We start from the raw sequence: 24,890 nt of genomic DNA, 5'->3' as shown, positions 1-24,890 counted from the left end.
CCCTGTGGCATCATTGTTCTGCACTTCTGGCCCTGTAGTTTCCATCAATTGCATATAGCCCCTCTGGGTTAAATTTACTTTTTTCCTTAGTTAAAATTTGACAGATATTGCCTTTGGGTGAAATTAGTGAGTTTATCTTGCTGTCAAATAAAACAATATTAGGTTAACTGAAAATAAATGAGTTATGAAAATCAGGCCTGAACGGGGTGCAGTCGTGATACACTGCCCTAGAAGATAGAGGACCCGCCTGTCGCCCTGGCGTAGTCGATCCTCCCCCCTAGCGGTAAAAGCCCCCGGAAACGGCCGGCCTCTCTACTCGGGCGCGAGTAGCAGAGCTTCTGCTCAGATGAAGATGTTGCCCAATAAAATAATCCGCAAAAATATGTAGCCAAATATCTGGGAATAGAAGGAGGAAGAGAGCTATGAAATTCTTTGTGAATTTCTGTGTATTTTTCCGAATGAACTCTGCCTCCTTATATAGCCTCATGAACCAGTAACCGCTGCTGAATCTCCTCGTCCGTTGGGCGTAAATCACGCTTGCCGTTACATAATAAATGCTGCCGTTACAGAACGTGTAAAACGTGCAAAATTAAAAGCTTGAGAAGCAAAAGGGTGTGCGTGTGCGGCTGCGGCGTGGCGTGGCGCGCGTGCGGGCGAGGCGTGGCGTGGCGGGCGCGCGCGCGCGCGTGTGTGGTAGAAACGCAAAGCCCACAAAACCCAAAACACTATTCAAAGCCCATTAGGAAGTAAACCATTATAAACCACTTGAACTTCTTCTCAACTTCCAATGTGGGACTATTCACAAGGCAAAATTGCCTTTTCCTTAAGAAATGCTAACATATCTGAGGCCCCTCTGGGTTAAATTTACTTTTTTCCTTAGTTAAAATTTGACAGATATTGCCTTTGGGTGAAATTAGTGAGTTTATCTGAGGGTAGAAGAGTAAAAAATCTAACCAGGGGTTCTATCTGCAACAATGAAACCACAAGATAGTAAGTGCAAAACAATGACATTACAAGGGGGTCTATGTGCAAATAACCATTAAGTCTTTCTCCATAGTTCCAATTTCAATAGAGACCCCCCCAACTTGTTTAGAAACTTAAACTAGAAAAGTAATCACTCGTATACTGCTGTATTCTTCCTCCGAATGATCATCATTATAATATATTTACGTTGTAAAATTTACATATTGTCAGATATTGCAAAAAGTCTTTAAAATATTTCTTCGGTAAAACAGGTAATTTACGTATTATGGTATTATTCTGTAATTTTAAGTGATCATTTCGTGGAATAGAGATCTCTCCAGAATTCTTAAATCTCCAACTCATCCTTGCTATCTGCAATATTGAAATAAAAAGAAATAAATAACCATACAGTAGATCTAAAAATAGAACATATGCATGAAAAATTAAATTGTTTAATTGAATAAAGTGGTTAAAATGATGAAAATATGAAAGAGTTTGGAAGAAACAATTCAGATATGAATTAATTTATAAGAAAAAAAATTCAGATCTAAGACATGCAAATTAAACAAATAAATTATTTATTTTTGGGAATAAAAATTTAAATATATTTTACAAGGAACATGGCAGGTAAGAGAAAACCATGAATCATGAAAATATGAGTGTTACAGAGAGAAAATTAACAAATCGAAAGAGATTGGGAAGGAAGATATTGGAAACATGACATACAACGCAGCGGAAATAGCATATCATGACTATTAATCAAAATTAATTAAAAACTAGAAGAATACCTGAAACGCTTTCTAAATTTCTACAATATCTATCTCGAGATCAATCCGAAATAGCTTCCTCAAGTAAAAAAAACCTCCAATTGAAATCCACCCGTCACCAAAGAGAAGCAATACTAAGAGATATGTTCTCAAATTTCTATTTCTATTTCTATTCTATTCTTCATATTATCTTCATAAGATTTTTCTTTTGTCTTCATAAGGCTACATATGAACTCTATATATAGAATTAGACTAGTCTTAGAGATTTTAATTTTAAACAATACATAATTATTCTAAACTCTATCCATAGCAATTAAAGATAGAATAGATATGTTCAAAAAATTTATTCATAACAATTAAGGATGGAAATAGAATTGCATTGTATGTATAGCTCTTCTAATGACATTAGTGAGACCAATTGGGTCCCATATCGAAAACTAATTATTAATCAAATTATTAATTATTAATTTTAATTTAACAATCAAATCCCTATCCGACCAACTATTCATAAAAGCTCTTTCATAATATGAGATTAATTAGTAATAAATAATATCTTACATTCAGTCCCCTCTAGTATCATTTATTTTAGGCAACTCTTTTAAGCAGGACAATTTACCTATTTGCTCATGTCTAAATTGTATTTCCCATGAACATAAATAAAAATCATTTTAAAACATCAATTTTTTTTTTATTTTTATAAGAAAGTAAATTAAAAAAAAACATTTTGCAAAAACACATGCCGGCAGGAATTTAATAACTTCATGGGAATATATAATAAATTAGCTCATCATAATTAGCATACTGGATCCTATCTAGATATCTATCATTTTCCTAAATAAAATTTAGTAACCAAACATTTCAGGTTGTGTAGCGCTTGCTCAACAAGCTTAACCATCATATCAAAATATACTAAATTATAAAATAAAAAATGACAATATTATCAAGTCAAAGGGATCATGTAACAATATGAAATCTCCATCTCCTAGGTGACTCGTCTTAGAGAATTCAAATACACTCTAGTGCTACACACATCACAATGCGTGCTTATAACATACACCCGGAGAATCCTCATTCCTGATGGTTGAGACCCACCACTATATCTCATATATCGGTATCATGAATAATAACATATTATAACAAAGTTATCATTTACTAGTTATAGATTAAGTACAAATTTAAAAAATTTCTAAGTTAGATCATATCTCCAAGCAAGTGACTATCACAGTGCAAAATCTAGCAAAATAACTTCTAAGGATAAATAACAATTATATAAATAATACCCAAATTATATGTGCAATAATTAAATTTATTAATATTACAATATTAATACATAATTTGTATTGGATGTTCAAGGGCATATTATTATTACTATTCCAGCAATCTCCCACTTGCCCTATAACATCCAATCAGATGTAATCCTAACTCCCATCTGTCAAAAATATTTTATAACAACGGTCTGTAAAAGGACATTAAAATATTATCTGCTTAGCCATCTATTAAACCATCACATATTTCTTCTTAGTAACCTTTAATAAGATAATTTTTCTTTCTATGTTTTTCGCAACAGCTCCTTTACTATCAAATAATGGTGAGAAAGAAAAATATTATAAGAAATAATATTAAGCTTATGGAGAAACTCATTTATCCATATTCCTTTTTTAATGGTTTCACATGACACTACATATTCTAATATTATTATTAATGATATAAATATAACTCGAAACAGACTTTCTATTATTAGGATTTGATTGGAAACTACTTACAAAATCAATTATTTCTAAAACACTCAATCTTCTTTGGAACATTTCCTTAAATAGTGAGTATTTATGTCTTTATAGGAACTATTAATTCCTTTCTTGGAATCTTGTTAAGTTGAATCTTCTATGGAACTTATCCATATAAGTAGATTGTGACAATTCTATATATTTCTTTCTCTATCTATATAGAGTTTGAGATCTAAGATATAGAATGTCAAAAGAAAATCCTTCATAAAGAACTAAATCATACTTTTAATTATGACATTAAAATATCATTCTCAATGAGTAATATGTCATCAACATGCAACGATAGGAATATAATAGAATTATTTTATTATTTCTTATACGCACAAGATTTTTTCTAATTTGAAGGATCTGATTAAGATCAATTTCCTTAATCATTTCATCAAACTGAATGTTTGCTTGATTAAGTTCATAACTTTGATTGATTCAATTAATCAATCTTATCTTCTTAAATATTACATACTTGATTCTATAATCTCTATATGTAAATATTTTCTTTAAGATATCCATTTAAGAAGGTTATTTTGAAATCTATTTATCGGTATCTTATATTCATAACATGTTAAAATGACTAAATGGATCCTTATGAATTATAATATTACAATTAGAGAAAAAGTTTCTTCAACAATTAATAACCACTTGTCATCAAATATGACATCAACTCACTTACATGAAATCACGTCCAACATGACTTTTGCGTAAGTTTTAGGATTTTTATTCTCCTTGTTACTTTTCATCAAATATGTTTTAACAAGGTTATTGTACTATACATGTGGATGAAAATCCTATTTAATTTCCTAATTGTAATCAGTGTATTTAACAATAAATTTAGTAAATAAATCTCCATGTGCTTTATTACTTAAAGCTCCCACTAAATTTATACAATCTTCAACTTATTTAAAGTTTCTCCCACTGGATTAAATAACTCTCCCACTAAAGAAAATAAGTTTTCTTCTAGAGTTATAACAATCCTAATAAACAAGCTTGATTTTATAAAAGAGCACGTTTCTAATAATAATTGTTGTTTGAAAACTATACTAGGATTATCAATATAATACATAGTACTTTCTTTAGGATAACCTACAAGTAGGCTGTTATTTATCTTAGACTCCCATTTAGTTCATATTTTATTCTCTAATAAGAATACGACAACTCCAGATCTCCAAGCATTGTACACTTAATTTTCTTCATATCCACATCTAATATGGAGTGAAAGAAAAAGATTTGGTAGGAATTCTACATAATAAATAATATACAATCTCCAATGCATAACCTATAAGAAAGTAAGAATAGGTAAATGCCTAGTATAAATCTAACCATATTGAATAAGGTTTAGTTCTATCTTTCAGACAAATAATTAAGAGTGGTAAATTAACAGATGTCAAGTACTAACAATTCCATTTTGTTTATACATCTCTTAAACTTCTAAGAATAGGAACTTGTCACCCCGATCAAATCGGATGATTTTGATATTTTTATCAAGTTCCTCTTTAACTTCAATCTATATTCTTTTAACTATTCAATATCATTCTAATTTATGATGCAATTGCATAAATATATCAATATATAAATGCATCATATATGAATGTTATAAAATAAGAATATTTAACTATTGGTTTAATATTTAAAGGATCATATACATCTGAATGTATGAAGTTAAGAGTAAGCAAGAGCTATAGCACTATTCTAGAAAAAATAGTTTGATCATCTTGTCTCTTAGACAATATTTACAAGTTGAGAAATATTCTAATTTTAAAAAATTCAAAGGACCATCCTTTATCAACTTATTGATCTTATGAATATTAATATGACCTAACATTGTGTGCCAAAGATAAGTTGGATTACCTTGATCCAATCTATATTTTAAGAGATTTATCATTTCCAATAACATTACATAAGAGTTAAAGGGTGGCAATTATAAAATATAAACGGTTTTAATTTCATAATTGTCAAAAAAGTAATTTCTAAACTTTTAATAGAAAATTTATTTTACAAAAAATAGAAAATCACTACTATAAAATTTAGAAAATAGAAATTAAATTTCTTCTAACTTTAAGAAACATTAAGACAATCTTTAAGTTTCATTTCATGCCCTTTACCCAAAATCAGAAACAAATTTTTTCTTATTATTTTTTATTTACAATACTGAAACTAGGGCTTTTATTTCTATTGTCAAAGTTAATCATTTATTGTACTCTTACAACAATTTGTAAGTATGTAAAGATAAACTAGAATCAATACATCATATATATAAAAATCATTCACATCAGTAGACTCTATTAATCAATGGGGTGAACTGTCTTCAAAAGACATTTCTTTATTAAGTGACATAACACAACATTTACAATTTCATTTTCTAATAACTTTTATTATTTAAGTTTCCGTTTCATGTTCAGAAACCTATTTTAACTTTTAGGTTTCTGTCTTAAGAAAATTTTCTTTTCTGAATACTAGACAATCTAGTTCGATATCCATCATTATGGATTTAACCTGCTTAATAATATTCTTTTTCTTTTTTCTTCAACAAATTGTTCACTTATAATAAAGTGATAGTTAAATTGAACAAGGGGTGAGGAAAGGGAAGTAAATATCACATCAACGTTTGATTTTAATCCTAACTTCCAACAAATCTAGTTTGTCAATATATATTAAAATATCTTATGAAAACATATTTGTGTATTCATCTTATGAACATCACTTTTATCATTATTATCTTTAAGCAGGATTATGACTGATGATCTTTATTATTAATTACATTTGGTTTAGCGGGTATGTCACCTTAGACAATCATAGGCTAAATTTTTCAGCATCAAGAAATTAAATAGATTTCTTTTCCAATCCAATAGTTTAGGCTATCTAATTTATAATCATTCAATAACATATCAAAATGATAAACTTTAGTCATCATGTATAAGCATAATAAAATAACACAAATATCTCAAGTTATTATTTATTATTGCACAATCTTTACTAGGGATATTTTAAGTAATGATTTTACATTTAACATTTCTCTCATTTATCTAAATGTAAACAGGAAATCCAAGTTTAATTATAAACCTCCAGATTTTCAAGATCAAATATAATTAAACAAGATAGAATCATCTATTCAATCATTAACGATTAATGATTTTCCTTTAAATTTTGGTCTTTGATGTAAGATGTGCCTCACTATTTTAGTGAGCACCCTATGACATCAATGAAGTGTTAAACCATCAATCTAGCTATTTTATATAAAGCAGGTGGCACTACCTATTTTAGTCTAGTGGTCTCATTATACGTAAAATACTTATCATCCTCATGCCAAATATAACCTGATAATAAATTTTAACAAACCCTATCCTTTATGGTATCAGATAAGCAAAAAATTATTATCCAAGTTATACTTCTTGGATGGAAGACCTTTAGATTCTCATTTCTTTAAATAATAATCTATCTACACTTCTATACAACTTTTGTCATTTATCATAATTTAGAGAACACAACAAAATTTGTGAATTCAATAAACAATCAATTTCTGACAAATTCTAAAGTGTTTGTATTTAATTAAATTTCAAAACATATTTTGGACATAACAATAATTTTTCATGTATTACTTTAATCACATGAATTATTTAATTTAAACAATTTAAAATCAACACAACCATATCACAAGTATAATGCAAATAATATTTCAGAAATATACATAATACAATATCAATTCTAACAATGCAATAAGAGTTAGATAATTTTTTCAATAAAAGAAACTAAACTATACATGTATATGGACTTCAAAACAATTTCTACAACTGTTAGGGACTAATCAGAATTAGTCTATATATTCAGATGGATCTTAAAATAGTTTCAAAATCAATCAGGGGGCTGAAACTAATTTCATATCAAATTTAATATATTAGTAGACTCAAAACAATTTCTAAATCAAACAGGGTCTGTAACTAATTTTATAGTTATTTATCAATATTAGTGGACTTCAAAATAGATTTTGAATTTATCAGGGAGCTATAGCTAATTTTATAGCGTATTTGAGAACCTAATTGACTTCAGAATAATTTTTGGGTCAATCAGGTAGGGGTGTGCAACGGTCGGTTTGGTTCGGTTTTTACTAAAATTTGAACAACCGAACCGAACCGTCTATAATTCAAAACCGAACCGAACTGTTGCAAGTCGGTTCGGTACGGTTCGGTTCGGTTTGTTCGGTTCTAACTTTATCAAACTTCTTATCAAACAACAAACTGTGTTAAAGGAAAAAAGATATCAACAAAGTAGGAGATTATGAAGCATTAAACATTGATATAATGATATTGTTTTCAACCCATAATGATTCAGAAAATGAGTTTAGGGTTTGAGTCTTTGACTCTTTGGGGACGAGTCGGGTAGGGTTTGAGATCAGAATGGGTAGTATTGTACTATATTCGATCGGTTCGGGTCGGTTCGGGTTGAAAATTTTTCAAACCGACCCGAACCGCCCTACTCATAAAACCGATTTTTTCGGATCGGTTCGGGTCGGTTCGGTCGATTTTTTCGGTTTGGACCGAACCATGCTCAGCCCTACAATCAGGGGTCTCAGATTAATTTTACAATAAAATTCAAATCTAATAGGTTTCGGGTCAGATTTTGTTTGCGGGTCAGACCCTTTATTATATATCATATTCGTAATAACATTTGGGTTTTAGGTTTATATAAAATGGGTCAATACCCATTAGCTCTTATCTTATTTCTTATAGGATTTGGGTTCAAACCCATTAGAGTTCTAAACCTATTAGACTTCTCATTCAACCCATGAAGGAGGTTTTTGGGTCTAGGGTTTTTGCTAGGGTTTAGGGCGGCCGTCGCCACCCATGGCTGATGGCGGGTTGTCCGGTGGGTGGCCGACCATTGTTAGCCGGCGACGAGGGCCTTTTTCTTTTATTGTTTTTGTTTAAATAAAGAACCCTAATTAGGTCACATCTAATTAAATTAAATAACCAAGATACATGATCTAATAAAAAAACCATAATCATGATCATATCAAAAACCTCAATTGATCTCTATCAAAAAATAAATTCATTTTTCATTGGTAAACAGTAAACAGAGGAAGTGAACAGTAACACGATGAACAGTGATCACGTCTGTGAATAGTAACTAAACCCTAGTTTTGATCTTAATCAAAATTTTAATTTAATTTAATCAAATAATCATAACCCGTGAACAACGAGACCATAGTTTGATCTAATCAAACTTTTAATTTAATGAATAAGATTTGATTAAGTTAATGATAAGATTTGTTACCAATTTCAAATATTTTATTAAGTCAATGATCAGATTTGTTTATATATCTTTGAGTAAGACAAGTAGCGCACATAATAATATTTAAATAAATAATCTAATTTAATGGATAAATTTAATATACTTATTTTATATAGGGTAAATAACACTAAACCCCCCTAAGATTTATGACTTTGACAAAAACTCCACCTGAAGTTTAGAAAGTAACAATTTCTCTCCTTCCTTATTAGTTCTCAATCTAATAAGGTCACATGATACGTATGTGACCCCTTAATGACCAAAATACTCTCTAAAGTTTTCTCAAAAATTATCTCTAGCATATTTCATCATCTAGTTTTTTTTAATCCATTTTGTAGTTGTCATAAAAAAACTATTGAGCTAAGAATAAAAGTTTACCTTTCGCTGATTCTTCCCTTAAAAATCTCATCCAAGAAAATATAACAAATTCATTTATTTTTATACTTTATAGAGTTTAGAAGTTATAAGGTTCGAATTCCCAAAAATAATAAAAGAAAAAAAAAACTAAATCTGCAGTAAAAGGACATGGAGAAGGAAAATCATGGTAAATGGTATGTTGGTCCTTAAGTAGTCACATGAGTATCATGTGATCTATTACGTTAAAAATAAATAGAGAATGGGCGAAAGTGTCACTTTCTAAACCTTAGGGGCATTTGTTGTCAAAGTTGCAAACCTCAGGGGGATTTAGAGTTATTTACCTTGTTATATATATCTAACAAATTATTTCGATTTCTACATGATTTAGTATTGTTATTAATATGGTTTAAATTTAATATTTTATATTGCTGAACAATATAGCTTTTAAATTTTAAATATCTTATTATTTTGTTATGGAAAAATTGTTTCAATGTCTCAAATCCCAATTTCCATTGTGCCCCAGCCCCTCAAACTTTCACCAATGTGCTGTAGCCTCTATTTTTGAAAAAATTGTGTCCATACCCCTCCAGCTCACCTCCCCCAAGTTCCAATGCATTTTCTTCCAAAAACCCGATTTTGCCCTCTCCCCTACACCTCCCTCCTCCTCCGATCCCCCTCTTGCATATCCCCCCTACACCTCCCTACTCCTCCTCCGGTCCCCCTCCCCCACCTCCCTCCCTCGCTCCACCGACGGCACCGTCCCGAGGAACTTCGCGTCTTATAGTTAACATGTTAACTATTATAGATAACATGCTAACTATTACAGTTCACACATTAAGCTCGAAAACATATTTATGAAATTATAACAGTTAACATGTTATCTATAACAGTTAACATGTTATCTATAATAGTTAATATGAGTTGGGATGAGTTGGCATGAGAAAGAGAAATAGTAAAATTAGGATCATGAGCTGTCATGTCTAATCATGAGCTAGAATCATGATGGAGGGGCTGCAACACAATTTTTTTTAAAAAGGGGTTGTAGCACATTGGTGAAAGTTGGAGGGGTTGTGGCACAATAGAACTTGGAATTTGGGGCCTTGAAGCAATTTTTCCTTTTGTTATTTTAACATCAGCATTTTGGTGAAACTATACTGTACACACAAGAACGAAGGAAACTAACGTCTCATTTGGTATGCAGGAATGAGTGGGAATAGAAATGTAATTTCAACTTCTCATTCATGCATGCGAAATATGATGTGCTTTTGGATGCTAGAAATGACATTCTCACTTCTAATCAATTTCCACTTAAGTGAGAATAAAAATAACAAAATAAATTCCGGTATAACTTTCTTAAGGATATTCCAATTTAATTCTATAGTCGCACCAAAATATGAGAATATGAATAAGCATTCTATTCTCACATTAATTCTATTCCATTCCAACATTCATTCTATTCTCATGTTTACTCCATTCCTCGTACCAAACGAGGCTTATGTCATGGTGGAAAAAATGATATTGCAGAGTATTTCTATGGATTAGAAGATCAGTTGATAGCCGAAAATCTAGTTTAGAAGCTTAAACTAGAAAAACATTCACTCGTATAATACTGTCTGATTCTGTCCATATATATGATCATCCGATTAATACTGTTCATGTTTTATTCTGCTTACAGATCTCCACCAGAGCATCAAGCAACAACCTCTTTCAATCTGAAGGCGAGCTCGAAGATCTCTGCAGAGCCTCTGGTCTTGAAGGCTGCTTTCAAAACGGGAATATAATAATATAAACAAATTAAGGAGTTAGAAAATTCAGGCCTGATTGGGAGCAGTCGTGATATCACTGCCCTAGAAGATTAAGGACCCGCCTATCGCCCTGGCGCAGTTTGTCCTCTCTCCCCTAGCGGTAAAAACCCCCGGAATCGGCCGGCCTCTGCACTCGGAAGTGAGACACAGAGCTTATGCTCAGACGAAAACAGTTGCCCAGAAAATAGAATATGTAAATATGTAGCCGAAATCTTTTATTGGAGGTATAAGAGTAGAGAGAAGAGAGTGTAGAGATTTTCCTCTTCGTTGGTGTATTTCTGAATGAGCTCCAAGCCTCCTTTTATAGGTGATGAAAGGTGTAACCCCCGCTGAATCCAAGGAACCGTTACGCACGGTTATTGCTTCCGTTACCCGCATGCAGCCGTTACAAAATGTGTAAAACGTGCAAAAATGAAGGCTTGAGAAGCAAAAGGTGTGCGGCTGCGGCGTGCGGGCGCGGCGTGGCGTGCGGGCGAGGCGCGGCGTGGCGTGCGTGCGCGCGCGCGCGTGTGGGACTATTCACAAAGGCAAAATTGCCTTTTCATGAATAAGCTTCCAACAGTCCCCCCAAAAGGCAATATTGACTGAAAATAATAAATCAATAAATAAATCACAAAATAAATATAGGTTGGGCAACCTTTCGTATCGTGAATTCGGGAAAGGTAGCTTTCGGCTTTGAACCTTTCCTTAGTGAGTTTATCGTCACCTGAGGGACATAATGGACTAGGCCTTGAATTAAGCCCCTTGAATCAGGTATTGATAAAACACACACAATACGTTTCATCTATTAAGCTAAGTGGGTTGAGCGTTAAAGGCCATGCTCACAAAAACCGACTCATGAGAGTTTCTAGGGGTCAGCCCTGCCCCCCTAACCGCGGCCATCACGGTTCCTCTCACGTAGGTAAGTCCTCAAAGGGTACTACAGCTGTTTATTTAATACCCCCCACAATACACGCGTTGGACTTATTAAGAGTAAAACTCAGCCTAGTCAGCTGTATCATAAGAGCATCGTCACCATAGAGAAGGGGTAGTAGCAAATGCTACATAATGATATATAAATATATCTAGGTCGATGCTCCACACGAGAGTCACTTGTCCAGCTTGTTTCTACCACATTGACCCGACATTGGGACTACGTCTCCAAATAAGGGTTGGGTTGCCGCTGTCAGTGACCTCATTTATGGGCTTAACCCCATCTCCCTCGATGAATCCAGAACCACACTCCTGGATAATCCCTTAGTCAAAGGGTCAGCAAGATTTTTCTCAGACTTTACAAAGTCCAAGATCACAACTTTGCCTAATAGGCGTTGTACAGACTTATATCTTATTTGAATATGTCTGTTATGTTTTTTATTTACATGTACTTGCTTTAGAAGCTCTATGGTAGATCTAGAATCAGAGTGAATGGAAATAGGAGGAGAGGGTTTAGGGACCAAAGGAAGTTCAGATAGAAGATCTTTTAACCATTCGGCTTCTGTGCAAGTAGTATCAAGAGCAATCAGCTCAGATTCCATGGTGCTCCTGGTAATTATTGTTTGCTTACATGATTTCCAGGATACAGCAGCACCACCAAAAAGAAATACATATCCAGATGTAGACTTTACACTGTTGGAATCCGTGACCCAGTTGGCGTCACTATACCCTTCTATAGCATCAGGGTAACCAGTGTAAGTCAAGCAATAGTCAATTGTGCCTTTTAGATATTTGAATACTCTTTCTAAGGCAGACCAATGATCTTTGCTAGGGTTGCTAGTATACCGACTCAGTCTCCCTACAGCATAAGCTATATCAGGTCTGGTTCGGTTGGATATGTAAAGAAGAGATCCAATCATCTGAGAATATTTTAGTTGGGAGACAGGTTCACCTTCATTCTTCTTCAAAGGTATAGAAGAATCATAAGGTGTGGAAACAGGTTTAGAGTTATGAAAGTTGAATTTGATTAGCATTTTATCAATGCTATGGGAAAGACTCAAAGATATTCCTCTAGTGTCTCTAGAGATTTTCATTCCAAGTATCATGTCTGCAAGACCTAAGTCTTTCATATCAAAATTTTTGGAAAGATAATCCTTAACCTTTGAAATTAATTCAAGTGTTGTTCCAAAGATAAGGATATCATCAACATAGAGACAGAGAATGACATAGTCATTGTTTATCACTTTAGAATAGACACATTTATCGTATTCATTCACAGTAAAGCCATATTGTGCAATGACGTTGTCAAATTTCTGGTGCCATTGTTTAGGAGCTTGTTTAAGACCATACAAAGATTTAACAAGCTTACAGACTTTGTTTTCCTGACCCTTGGCAATGAGGCCTTCAGGTTGGTGCATATAGATTTCTTCATCTAAATCACCATTCAGGAAAGCAGTCTTGACATCCATCTGATGTATGATAAGCTTATGGATAGCAGCAAAGGCTAGTAATACTCGGATAGTTGATATTCGGGCTACAGGAGAATATGTATCAAAATAATCAATGCCCTTTTGTTGAGTAAAGCCTTTAGCTACTAATCTAGCTTTAAATTTATCTATGGAACCATCAGCTCTGAGTTTCTTCTTGAATATCCACTTACAACCAATAGGTTTACAACCTGGAGGTAAGTCGGTGAGTATCCAAGTATGGTTTTCCATGATAGATTTAATTTCATTATCAATGGCTTCTTTCCAGAAAGGAGATTCAGGTGAATCCATTGCTTCTTGGAATGAGCTTGGATCACCTTCAACAAGAAAGGTAAGGAAGTCTTCTCCAAAATCCTTTTCGATTCTACCTCTTTTGCTTCTTCGAGGTTCAATATCAAGAGGTTGAGAAGAACTGGAAGATGGAAGATCAGAAGGAATGGATGATCTGGGATTTTCTGAGATTTTAGATTTGAAAGGAAAGATGTTTTCAAAGTAGACTGCATCTCTTGCTTCAATGATGGTATTGTTGGATATGTCACTAATTTCAGATTTGATGACTAGAAATCTGTTAACATTGCTATCTAGTGCATATCCAATAAAAGCAACATCTACAGTCTTAGAACCAATTTTGGAATGGATGATCTGGGATTTTCTGAGATTTTAGATTTGAAAGGAAAGATGTTTTCAAAGTAGACTGCATCTCTTGCTTCAATGATGGTATTGTTGGATATGTCACTGATTTCAGATTTGATGACTAAAAATCTGTTAACATTGCTATCAAGTGCATATCCAATAAAAGCAGCATCTACAGTCTTAGAACCAATTTTTCTCTTCTTAGGTTCGGGAATAGCTACTTTAGCCAAGCAACCCCAAACCCGGAAGAAATTTAGATTAGGAGATCTCCCCTTCCAATATTCATAAGGAGTTGTATCGGAATATTTCTGGGGAATCCTATTGAGAATGAAGCAAGCAGAAAGAAGAGCTTCACCCCAGAGATTTTCAGGTGCTCCTGAACTGAGTAACATACAGTTCACCATGTCCATTAGGGTTCTATTCTTTCGTTCAGCTACCCCGTTAGACTGTGGTGTATAGGGAGCAGTAACCTCATGAATAATACCGTGTTCTTGGCAATATTCAGTCATATGATTTGAGGTATACTCCCCCCCACGATCAGATCTTAGAATCTTGATCTTCCTGTCAAGTTGGTTCTCAGATTCAACTTTATACACCTTAAATCTATCTAAGACTTCATCTTTAGTTTTAAGAAGATAGGTGTAACAATATCTGGAGTGATCGTCTATAAAAGTCACAAAATATCTCCTACCCCCTCGGGTGAGAACTCGGTTAGAGTCACACACATCACTATGAATTAATTCGAGGGGTTCAGAGTTTCTAGTTATAGACTTGAAGGGTTTTTTAGTGTGTTTCCCTTGAACACAGATTTCACATTTAGATGAGGGATCATGAGAAGATTTAGGAATGAGGTTTAATTTACTCATTCTCTGCAAGGTTTGGAAATTGACATGTCCAAGTCGTCCATGCCAAACATCACAAGACTCAACAATTTGAATAACAGAAGACTCAGAAATTTCATTAGAACTGGAATTGATTACATTGAGTTTGAAAAGGCCATTACAGATAAAACCTTTTCCTATGAAAACATTACTCTTTGTAATCACAAATTTATTGGATTCTTTTACAATCCTATAACCAGCTCTAAGAAGAAGAGATTCACTAATCAAATTGCGACGGAGAGAAGGAACATGATAAACGCCTTGCAGATGAAGAACTTTCCCAGAAGTTATAGTGAGCTCTATACGTCCACTTCCTATTGTTGATTTAGTGGAGTCATCTGCTAAGCTTATGCTTCCTCCACGTGATTCCTGATAATTTGAAAACCAAGAGCGGTCATTACAGACGTGGATATTTGCTCCGGAATCCAAATACCAATCAGTGGAAGAAGTTAGAGAATTTACAAGATGAGATGAAGAGGCTAACCTGAAGGAGGTTGGATTCATTTCAATCATATTAACTTTGTTGGATCCATTTCCTTTAGGGGCAGGTTTGGCCGGTTCCTTCTTCCGAAAGAAACAGTTGTGAGCCATGTGGTTGGTTCTACCACAGACAAAGCAGAACTTCTCATCAGACTTATGGCTGGAAGAATTGGGATTTGGTTTGAAGGAAGATTTGTTGAAAGATTTGTTGAAAGATTGTTGATTTTTCTTGAATTTCTTCCCTTTGGGTTTGAAATTCTTAGATTTAGGCTTATCCTCTACCAAGTTTACTTTAGCTTTTGTTTCATTCTTGGTATTGGAATTTTGCCTATACTGGTCTTCAATACGAATAGCCTTGAGGGCTTTAGTTAATGTTAAATCTCCTTGCTTGTGTCGGAGATCCCCAGCAAATCTAGACCATGAGGGAGGAAGTTTATCAATCAAACATGAAACTTTATAATCGTCAGTAAAAGTGTTTCCTTTTGATTGGAGATGACGGAGGAAATCTAGGAATTCATGAATTTGTTCATTAATGGGCTTGTCATCAACCATTGTGAACTTATTGAAAGAGGAGGAGGTGAAACGCAGAATTCCGGCATCATCATAGTCATATTCTGCTTCAAGAGCATTCCATAGTTCTTTTGCACTTTTGAACTCATAATATATGTCATAAAGGTTGTCTGCAAGTGCACTAAGAATCCTATGACAACAATGATAGTTGATTTCTTCTGGTTTCATAGAGCTAGAAAAGGAGCTAGCACCAGAACCAGAAGTGGAAGGAGCAGGTTGAGCAGGATCAGGAGTCAAAGGTTGAGAACCACTAGTAGATGACTCAGAAGTGTCAATAGCAGATAAAAGACCTAAGGTAGTAAGCCAGTATTTCATCTGATTAGCCCACCGTTTATAGTTAACACCGGTGAACTTCTCAGGTTTGACACTTTTTGAATGATCAGGAATTGCCATAAGTCCAATTTAAGTTTACTAGTCTAGGTAGATGTAATCTGATATAAAAAAGGATTTTGTCAATATTACTAGACCAGAAACTTAATTAAACCTGCTCTTAACCAAAAACTCTAAAAGTGAAAAGATTAAAGTTTTACTCGGGTAGTTTGGCCAGGTAAGGATAGTACTAGAGGTTGATCAATGATCGATTAAGTACCTCGTTTCTTGCAGAGCGCTTTACGCAACCCTTAAACCTTTCCTTAGACACCAACTAATCCAAGAAAACTTGAACCGGTTCACTTAAAGATTTTTTGTTTATGACAGATACTGAATTTGAGCACAGAAGCAACAAAGAAATAATATTTTTTTTAACTAATTTAGATGCAACAAGTTAAAACAATTAACTAATACAACAAGTAATTAAAATATATGAAATTCGGGTGACAGTAATCCCGATGAACAGTAATTTTTTTAATTTTTTAATTTTTATTTTTTTTAATTTTAAAACTAATTATCTTAACAGCAAGAATATATTTAATCTTCTAGATTGCTTTCAAAACGGAAATATAATAATATAAACAAATTAATGAGTTAGAAAATTCAGGCCTGATTGGGAGCAGTCGTGATATCACTGCCCTAAAAGATTAAGGACCCGCCTATCGCCCTGGCGCAGTTTGTCCTCTCTCTCCTAGCGGTAAAAACCCCCGGAATCGGCCGACCTCTGCACTCGGGCGTGAGACACAGAGCTTATGCTCAGACGAAAACAGTTGCCCAGAAAATAGAATATGTAAATATGTAGCCGAAATCTTTTATTGGAGGTATAAGAGTAGAGAGAAGAGAGTGTAGAGATTTTCCTCTTCGTTGGTGTATTTCTGAATGAGCTCCAAGCCTCCTTTTATAGGTGATGAAAGGTGTAACCCCCGCTGAATCCAAGGAACCGTTACACACGGTTATTGCTTCCGTTACCCGCATGCAGCCGTTACAAAATGTGTAAAACGTGCAAAAATGAAGGCTTGAGAAGCAAAAGGTGTGCGGCTGCGGCGTGCGGGCGATGCGGGCGTGGCGTGCGCGCGCGCGCGTGTGTGGTAGAACCGCAAAGCCCACAAAACCCAAAACACTATTCAAAGCCCAATAAGGAGAGAACCATTATATACCCTTTACTATTCATCTCATTTTCCGATGTGGGACTATTCACAAAGGCAAAATTGCCTTTTCATGAACAAAACTTCCAACAAAGGCGAGCTCGAAGATCTCTGCAGAGCCTCTGGTCTTTCAATCTGAAGCCTGGATGATTCTGAACAAGACATTTGCAATTTAAAACTTATAAGAGCTCAGAACTTTTCAGTACTTAAAAGAAGTATATTATATCCAAGTGTTTGCAATTCCTTCAATGTAAACCTCTGCATTCAGGGGGGACAAGAACATTTCATGCCGTTATTTTTTGAGGGACATACAGAATTCATGCGGGTAGACGCTATATGAGGATATGTAACATTGAAACTGGTATTATTTTTGAAGTTGTGGAAACTAAAAATGGAAGTTCCTTAAGGGGCTGTTTGGTTGGCATTTTTTGCTCTTGTAAAGCTGCCAAAACTGACAAAAGCTGTCAATTTTGGCAGCTTTACTTGCAAAAACGCCCATTTTTGAGCGTTTTTGCAAGTAAAGCTGCCAAAACTGACAGCTTTTGTCAGTTTTGACAGCTTTACAAGGGCAAAAAATGCCAACCAAACAGCCCCTAAATGAAATATAAAGCGCTTGTGTTCACATTTTTAACACAAGTTTAGCCTAACACAAGTTTAGCCATTCCTATTTTCCCTTCAAAGAATGTAACGTATTTTGTCTGATCGAAGTAAATTTAATTTCCTAGAACGTCTGAGGCCATACATTAGAGTTGCCCCTTAACCACGCCTGGGGGTTTGATACTCATGAGCGAAGGATCGTGGTGAAGTTCTCTAGTCAAAAGAAACCAATAGTTTTATACCCTTTGGGCTTTCCTGTCTTGTGGTCTCTCTAGTTTTGTTGCAGGAGAATCGAATCTAAGTGAGCCCACTTGGTATATCTATATATTTCGTTAAGAGTGCACGCCAGCTGTTTGTGATAACGTCAAAGTAACGGCAGGTATCACAAAACGACATTCGAAGACTAAAATTAAAAATTGAACGCTTAATTTTTTTTAAATGCTACTTGTGTTTTTATCTTATTTGTTAGGTGCTACTGCAGAAGAATCACTACATTGATGTGCACGCTCGGCCTCCAAGAACTCCAGAAATCTAGCGAGGATGGCGCTGCAAAACATGACCTGGTCTGCTGTTTGCGCATGCACTTTGCAAGAGAGTAAGCGTTTGATGACCGACCACTGCTAAATCTAACACTTATATCGGCAAATTTCAATCTTTAGACTAAGTGAAGAGAGAGAGAGAGAGAGAGAGAGAGAGAGAGAGAGAGAGGGAGATAAAGAGAGAAAGTTGCTAGCTTAGCTTGAGTGAAAGAGAAATGGCGGTTGTTGTCGATGCCATTGTCGGGAGATGCCTGGAACTAGTCGGGCAATTGGTGACAGACGAAGTGTCGATGATACTGGGTGTCAAGGACGACCTCTTGAGGCTTCAAGAAAAGCTAGAATTCATCAAGGACTTGCTGGTTGATGCAGAGAGGAGAAGGATCCAGGAAGCAGCCGTCAGCCGCTGGCTGACCAAGCTGAGGGACATCATGCACGATGCAGAAGACGTCATCAACCTCTGCAGAATCAAAGGGCGCCGACTCCTTCGATTACGAACGAACGAACAACTTGATCACAGTCGTTGCCACTTGTTCTCGTCGTGCTTTAGAAGAGTGGGTAGCATTCCTCTCCGTCATGAGGTAGGCAGCGAAATCCGAAAGATAAACCAAAGGCTGGAGGATATCTCTAAAGACAGGATGATGTTTAGCCTTCAACACATCGATGCTCCTCGTGTTTCTACAACCCAAGTGAACACTCGTCAGACTTCTCCACTGCTCAGTTCAGATCTCGTCGGAGTAGACGTCAATCTGGCTGCAGATAGACTTGTGGACTCATTAGTCAAGTCAGAAAGCAGAAAGTTACTCGTTTTTGCGATTGTGGGGGTCGGAGGTATCGGTAAGACGGCGCTTGCTCAGAAAATATATAACCATCAGGAAGTCCAAGGCAGTTTCGATAAGAGACTGTGGACTTGTCTGTCTCAAAATTATTCGGAGATTGAACTGATGAAGCATATGATAAGAAGTGCAGGTGGTGATCATGGCCATGCCCAAACCAAGGCAGAGCTCCAGCCTCTCCTCAGCTCGGCACTTGCAAGTAGCCGGTTCCTTCTTGTAATGGATGATGTTTGGCAGGCAGACGTATGGGAGGATCTGCTGCAGGCGCCGTTGGAGCACGGGGTTGCATTAGGGAGCAGAGTTGTAATCACCACAAGAAATGAAGATGTTGCGAGAAGCATGAGAGCAGTTCACACTCATCGAGTGAGCAACCTAACGGCTGAAGATGGGTGGGAATTGCTGTCTAAAAGTGTATTCGGAGATGCGGCTGATGAATCTATACGGGATTTGCATGCGGTGGGGACGAAGATCGTTGAGAAATGCGGTGGGCTTCCACTTGCCATCAAAGCCGTCGCCGGAATTTTAAGAACAAAGGAGAGGGTCCGGAGAGAATGGGAAAACGTCTATAAAAGCCAGGTGTAATTCATAAGATGGCCATTTCAGAAGCTCTTGAGCAATGAAGATTTGCCCCCATTTTTTTTTCTGTTCCCCCCTGTAAGTCTTTACTCAGGACTGCAATTTGTAACGTCAAGTGATCTATTTGATGGTATCTCTAGCAATGAAGATTTGCCCCCATTATGATGGAAAATCCATACCGAAGAAAGCTTGGCTTTAAGCGTCGAAGAATTGGCGTGCAAGTTGACAGCATAATTCATGATTACTATAATTTTATTCAGATAATGTGAAAGAGGATAACCATGATAGGTATTATTAAACTAAAATTAAAAACTAAGAGACAAGTCTCTCGTTGGTTGACACACAAAATAATACCTACGTTTCATTTTACTTCTTGTTTTTTGATGCGTGCAGCCGGACTCTGATGACCCAGGAATCCAGCCAAGATGGCTCAACAAAACACGACTTTGTCTGGTTCAGCACATGCTCCTGCCACTCCTCATTAACAAAAAGAAAAGAAAGATTTTTTTTTTGATGCAACTTGTATGCAGGAGTTTGGTGACCGATCACCGTCAACCTGCAAACTGCGCGCAGTAGTGTGTGTGAAAGAGAGAGAGAGAGATGGCCGTTGTCGTCGATGCCTTCGTCGGGAGATGCCTGAACTTGCTGGATCAATTGGTGACGGACGAAGTGGTGATGATACTGGGTGTGAAGGATGAACTCCTGAGGCTTCAAGAGAAGCTGGACTTCATCAAGGACCTGCTTGTGGACGCCGAGAGGAGGAGGATCCAAGACAAGTCCGTCAACCGCTGGCTATCCAAGTTGAGGGACGTCATGTACGATGCCGATGATATCGTCGACCTTTGCAGAATAAAGGGCCGTGAGCTCCTCCAGGGACAGGCAACGCAGCAGATATCCTCATCCCCCTCGGCACGCCGCCCCCCTCGTCGCCGTTTCCTTTTCTTTTCATCATGCTTTAAAAGCTTGTCCGCTGTTCCTCTCCGGCATGAGATTGGCAAAGAAATCCAGAACATAAACCAAAGGCTGGAGGATATATCCAAAGACAGGATCATGTTTAGCCTACAGCACGTCGATGCGCCTACTGTTTCTTCGACCCAGGTGAACACTCGTCAAACTTCTCCGTTACCCAATTCGGATCTCGTCGGAAAGGAGGTCAAGATGGCTGCGGATAGACTCGTGGACTCGTTGGTCAGGTCTGAAAACGAGAACATACTTGTTTTTGCCATTGTGGGTCTCGGAGGGATCGGTAAGACCACGCTTGCTCAAAAAATATATAACCACAAGAAAGTGCAAGCCAATTTCCATGAGAGACTGTGGGTGTGCGTGTCCCAAAACTATTCACAGATTGAACTGATGAAACAGATGATAAGGAGTGCGGGTGGTGACCACGGCCATGCCCAAACAAAGGCTGAGCTCCAGCCTCTCCTCAGAAACAGATGATAAGGAGTGCGGGTGGTGACCACGGCCATGCCCAAACAAAGGCTGAGCTCCAGCCTCTCCTCAGATCAACACTTGCGGGTAGTCGATTCCTGCTGGTGCTCGACGACGCTTTGGCAGGCCGATGTATGGGAAGACCTACTACAGGCGCCCTTGGAGCGTGCAGGTGCGTTTCATAGCAGAGTCCTGATCACTACAAGGAATGAAGATGTTGCTAGAAGCATGCGAGTGATTCACACCCACCGCGTGGACAAGCTACCTGCCGATGATGGATGGGAATTGCTATCTAAAAGTGTGTTCGGAGACGAGGCTGGTGAAGATAAACAAGATTTGCAGGAGGTTGGGGTGAAAATCGTTGAAAAATGCGACGGGCTTCCCCTTGCCATCAAAGCCATCGCGGGGATTTTAAGAACCAAGGACGGGAGCAAGAGAGAATGGGAGAACGTCTGCAAAAGCCACGCGTGGAACGTTAGAGGGGAGCTTCCGGAAGCAGTGAGAGGAGCTCTGTACTTGAGCTATGAAGATTTGCCCTCTCATCTCAAGCAGTGCTTTCTCTATTGCTCGCTGTTCCCTGAGGACTATAGCTTCTTTCGTCTCGATCTTGTTCGTTGGTGGGTGGCCGAAGGATTCATAACACCGCAAGGGGATGATTCCCTGTTGGAAGACATAGCAGAAGATTGCTACAATGATTTGATTAGCAGAAACCTTCTTAACTACGATCCCAAATATCTTGATGGGAGCCAATGCGTAATGCACGATCTGATACGATCTATTGCTCTGTCTCTGACACGGAATGAGAGCCACATTGTAGATGGAGCTGAACTGACCGCTGTGAACTCATTGAAGCTTCGTCGGCTATCATTGCGAGCAAAAGAGCCAGAAGTTATTTTAAATGCTGTCCACACCCCGCTATGCTTGAGAACTCTTCATATGGTTCGGTGTTCTAAGATTGAGATGCGCGATCTTTCTCAGAGATTTAAGCGTCTTCGCGTCTTGAGTCTTTCTGATAGCATGATAGAGAACATTCCAGAATCCATAAGTAATCTCCAACACCTAAGATTTCTGGATCTTGATCACACCAATATCTGTGCTCTTCCAGAATCTCTTGGGAGCCTAACCAACCTGCAGTTTCTCCAGCTCTCAGGATGCAAATCTTTACAATCCCTTCCCAAAACCATTACTCAGCTAAGCAATTTACGACGTCTTGGCTTCTACAGAGCACCAGTAACCCATGTGCCGGTTGGGATTGGAAAACTGAACCATCTCGTTGACCTTGAAGGATTTGTGGTTGGCTTAAATGATGCTGGCGATAGCCATCGGAGTGGAAAAGACCAACTTGGGTGTGGTTTGGACGAGCTGCAACCAATGACTCAGCTCAGAAATCTTAGTATCCTTAGATTAGATAGGATACTTATTGGAGGCATTCAACCTCTGAAAGATAAACCATTTCTCAAGAGACTAAGATTAGAGTGGAATGAGGAAGTTGGACAGTCATTGAGCTCTGAGAGGACGCAACAGGTTTGCGAAGACTTGGCCCCTCCACCAAGCTTAGAAATTCTTTTTATGTCATTCTTCAATGGCGTCAGGTTTCCACAATGGATAAGCATGCTCCCTAACCTCACTCATTTGAGTATCTACAGTTTCTTCTCATGTCGAGAGCTCCCATCTCTAGGCCAACTTCCACAGTTAAAAATCCTCCGTATTGAAGATGCACCTGCCATTGTTACTATTGGTCCCGAATTTCTTGGTTGTGACAGAAAGCATACCGCCTTTCCCAGGCTTGAACAGTTGGTCCTTATTGCATTGCCTAACCTAGAAAAATGGACATTATGTGATGCCAATGAGGGCGACGGGGGGAAAATAACGACCATCAAACTGCTACCTTGTCTTCAGAAATTACAAATCTTTTTCTGTCCTAAGCTGAGAGCTCTTCCAGAGGGACTTCAGCAAGCTGCTGCATTGAAAGATTGCTGTATCCATGGTGCGGATTCCCTAACAGAAATCGAGAACATCCCGTCTGTTGAAATATTGACTGTTAGAGAATGTCCATGTTTGGAAAGCATTTCGAATCTTCCGGCACTTAGGGAGATGACGATAGCACATTCTAGTAGAATACTGAAGGCTGTGGAGAAAATGGGGGGATTGCAAAGTCTAAGTTTGTATTTGGAGGATGCCTTTACTGAGTGCCTGCCAGAGTGGTTGTTGAGGCTCATTCCGCTGCTAGAGCTCGAGACGCTCTCGCTGTACTGCAATGTTGCATTGATGGAGAAATGTCGAGAGGGTGGAGAATACTGGTCTCTACTCGGAAACATTGCTGACTTCTCAGTAAGGCATAATATTTGAAGTTCGGTACGTATTAACTAATTCCTCACTGTCTATTTCCTCTATTTCACATGGCATTCTCTCATCTTATGGTTATAAACTTTTGATTATTTGCACAAAACTAGTATAAACTTTTGTTATTAAAGAAACCCGTAATGAACTTTTTGTCGCAGAACTAATGTGTCTGACGACAGTTATGGTAAGTTTTGCTCTTGTGTACGTTATCATCATTAGCAACAGGTATATTTCATTAAGGGGTTTCTTAATAAGTGATCAAACTTGAAGGGGGGCTTTTATAATAATTATCCTTATTCAAACATTTGAAATTGATAATGTCACTGTAGTTTGGGATTGTAAATTTCATTATCTAAAAATAGTTCAAAATTCGAGCGCTAACTATAGGATGGGCATTTGCAGGTATATTTCAGATACCCAAATGCCACCATTACATATGTACCAGAGTAATTAACCAGTAACCGACGTAAGTAAGTGCATCGTGTCCTTGTTCCTCTACAACATTTCTTTTTCTCTGATCCCCTGTGTTTACATAAACTGGTACGTACCAGGTTTGTGTCTGTTTGCCAACCGAGTTCAAGTTCTCAGTCGTCCGTTCGTGTGAATTGGATCTGATGAATGCTGAAAATGGCCCTCCAAACACCCGTTCGAGCTCCTGTTTGGCCTGCTTCCTTCAGATTTTCCCCACGAACAGATTCACACTCTGATGCAATCTTGGCAGTCTTGAAGAAATTGTGTTCTGTGCTCTCCCTTTTCTGCTTCAGGGATGATAAAGCTACTAGTGTTAAAAGTGAAAAGATCTAGCTGCAGTTCGTTTGTCTCTCAATTTGTCTTATTCTTGTTGACAAACTCGTAATAAAGTTCAATTTGGTTAGAGGTCGCACAATGTTTTACTTTAAACTGGTTGATTTATCCATATTTAGTACAAGGTGATTTTATTCTCACATTCAAAATGCTCGCGTGGAATATGAAGTGTTTGTGGCATAACAGCCACAACTTGCCAGGTCACATAAACTAAACTACTAAAAACGAAAATTTTGATACACACGGGCTTCACATAACAAAGGCCACAACTTGCCATGAAGTTTTTGATGTTTTTTCACCACTTTCGACCCAATTTCAGTCAGGTGGCTGAAACTGG

General features: G+C 37.0%; 1 protein-coding gene across 1 annotated transcript; it reads left to right on the top strand.

Annotated features, from left to right (window-relative positions):
* LOC109832521 (putative disease resistance protein RGA1) lies at window positions 18,034-24,673 on the top strand. Its single transcript, XM_020399871.1, is given in 8 exon segments — window positions 18,034-18,406; window positions 18,497-19,975; window positions 20,369-20,428; window positions 20,564-21,356; window positions 21,431-21,522; window positions 21,524-23,761; window positions 24,152-24,219; window positions 24,301-24,673. Coding segments are annotated over 5 exon segments (4,371 nt in total). The 5' UTR covers window positions 18,034-18,406; window positions 18,497-18,781; the 3' UTR covers window positions 23,756-23,761; window positions 24,152-24,219; window positions 24,301-24,673.

Source organism: Asparagus officinalis, chromosome 3, assembly GCF_001876935.1.
Source record: "Asparagus officinalis chromosome 3, Aspof.V1, whole genome shotgun sequence".
NCBI lineage: Eukaryota > Viridiplantae > Streptophyta > Magnoliopsida > Asparagales > Asparagaceae > Asparagus > Asparagus officinalis.
Note: the sequence above shows the minus strand (reverse complement) of the source record. Positions and strands in the feature narration are given on the sequence as shown.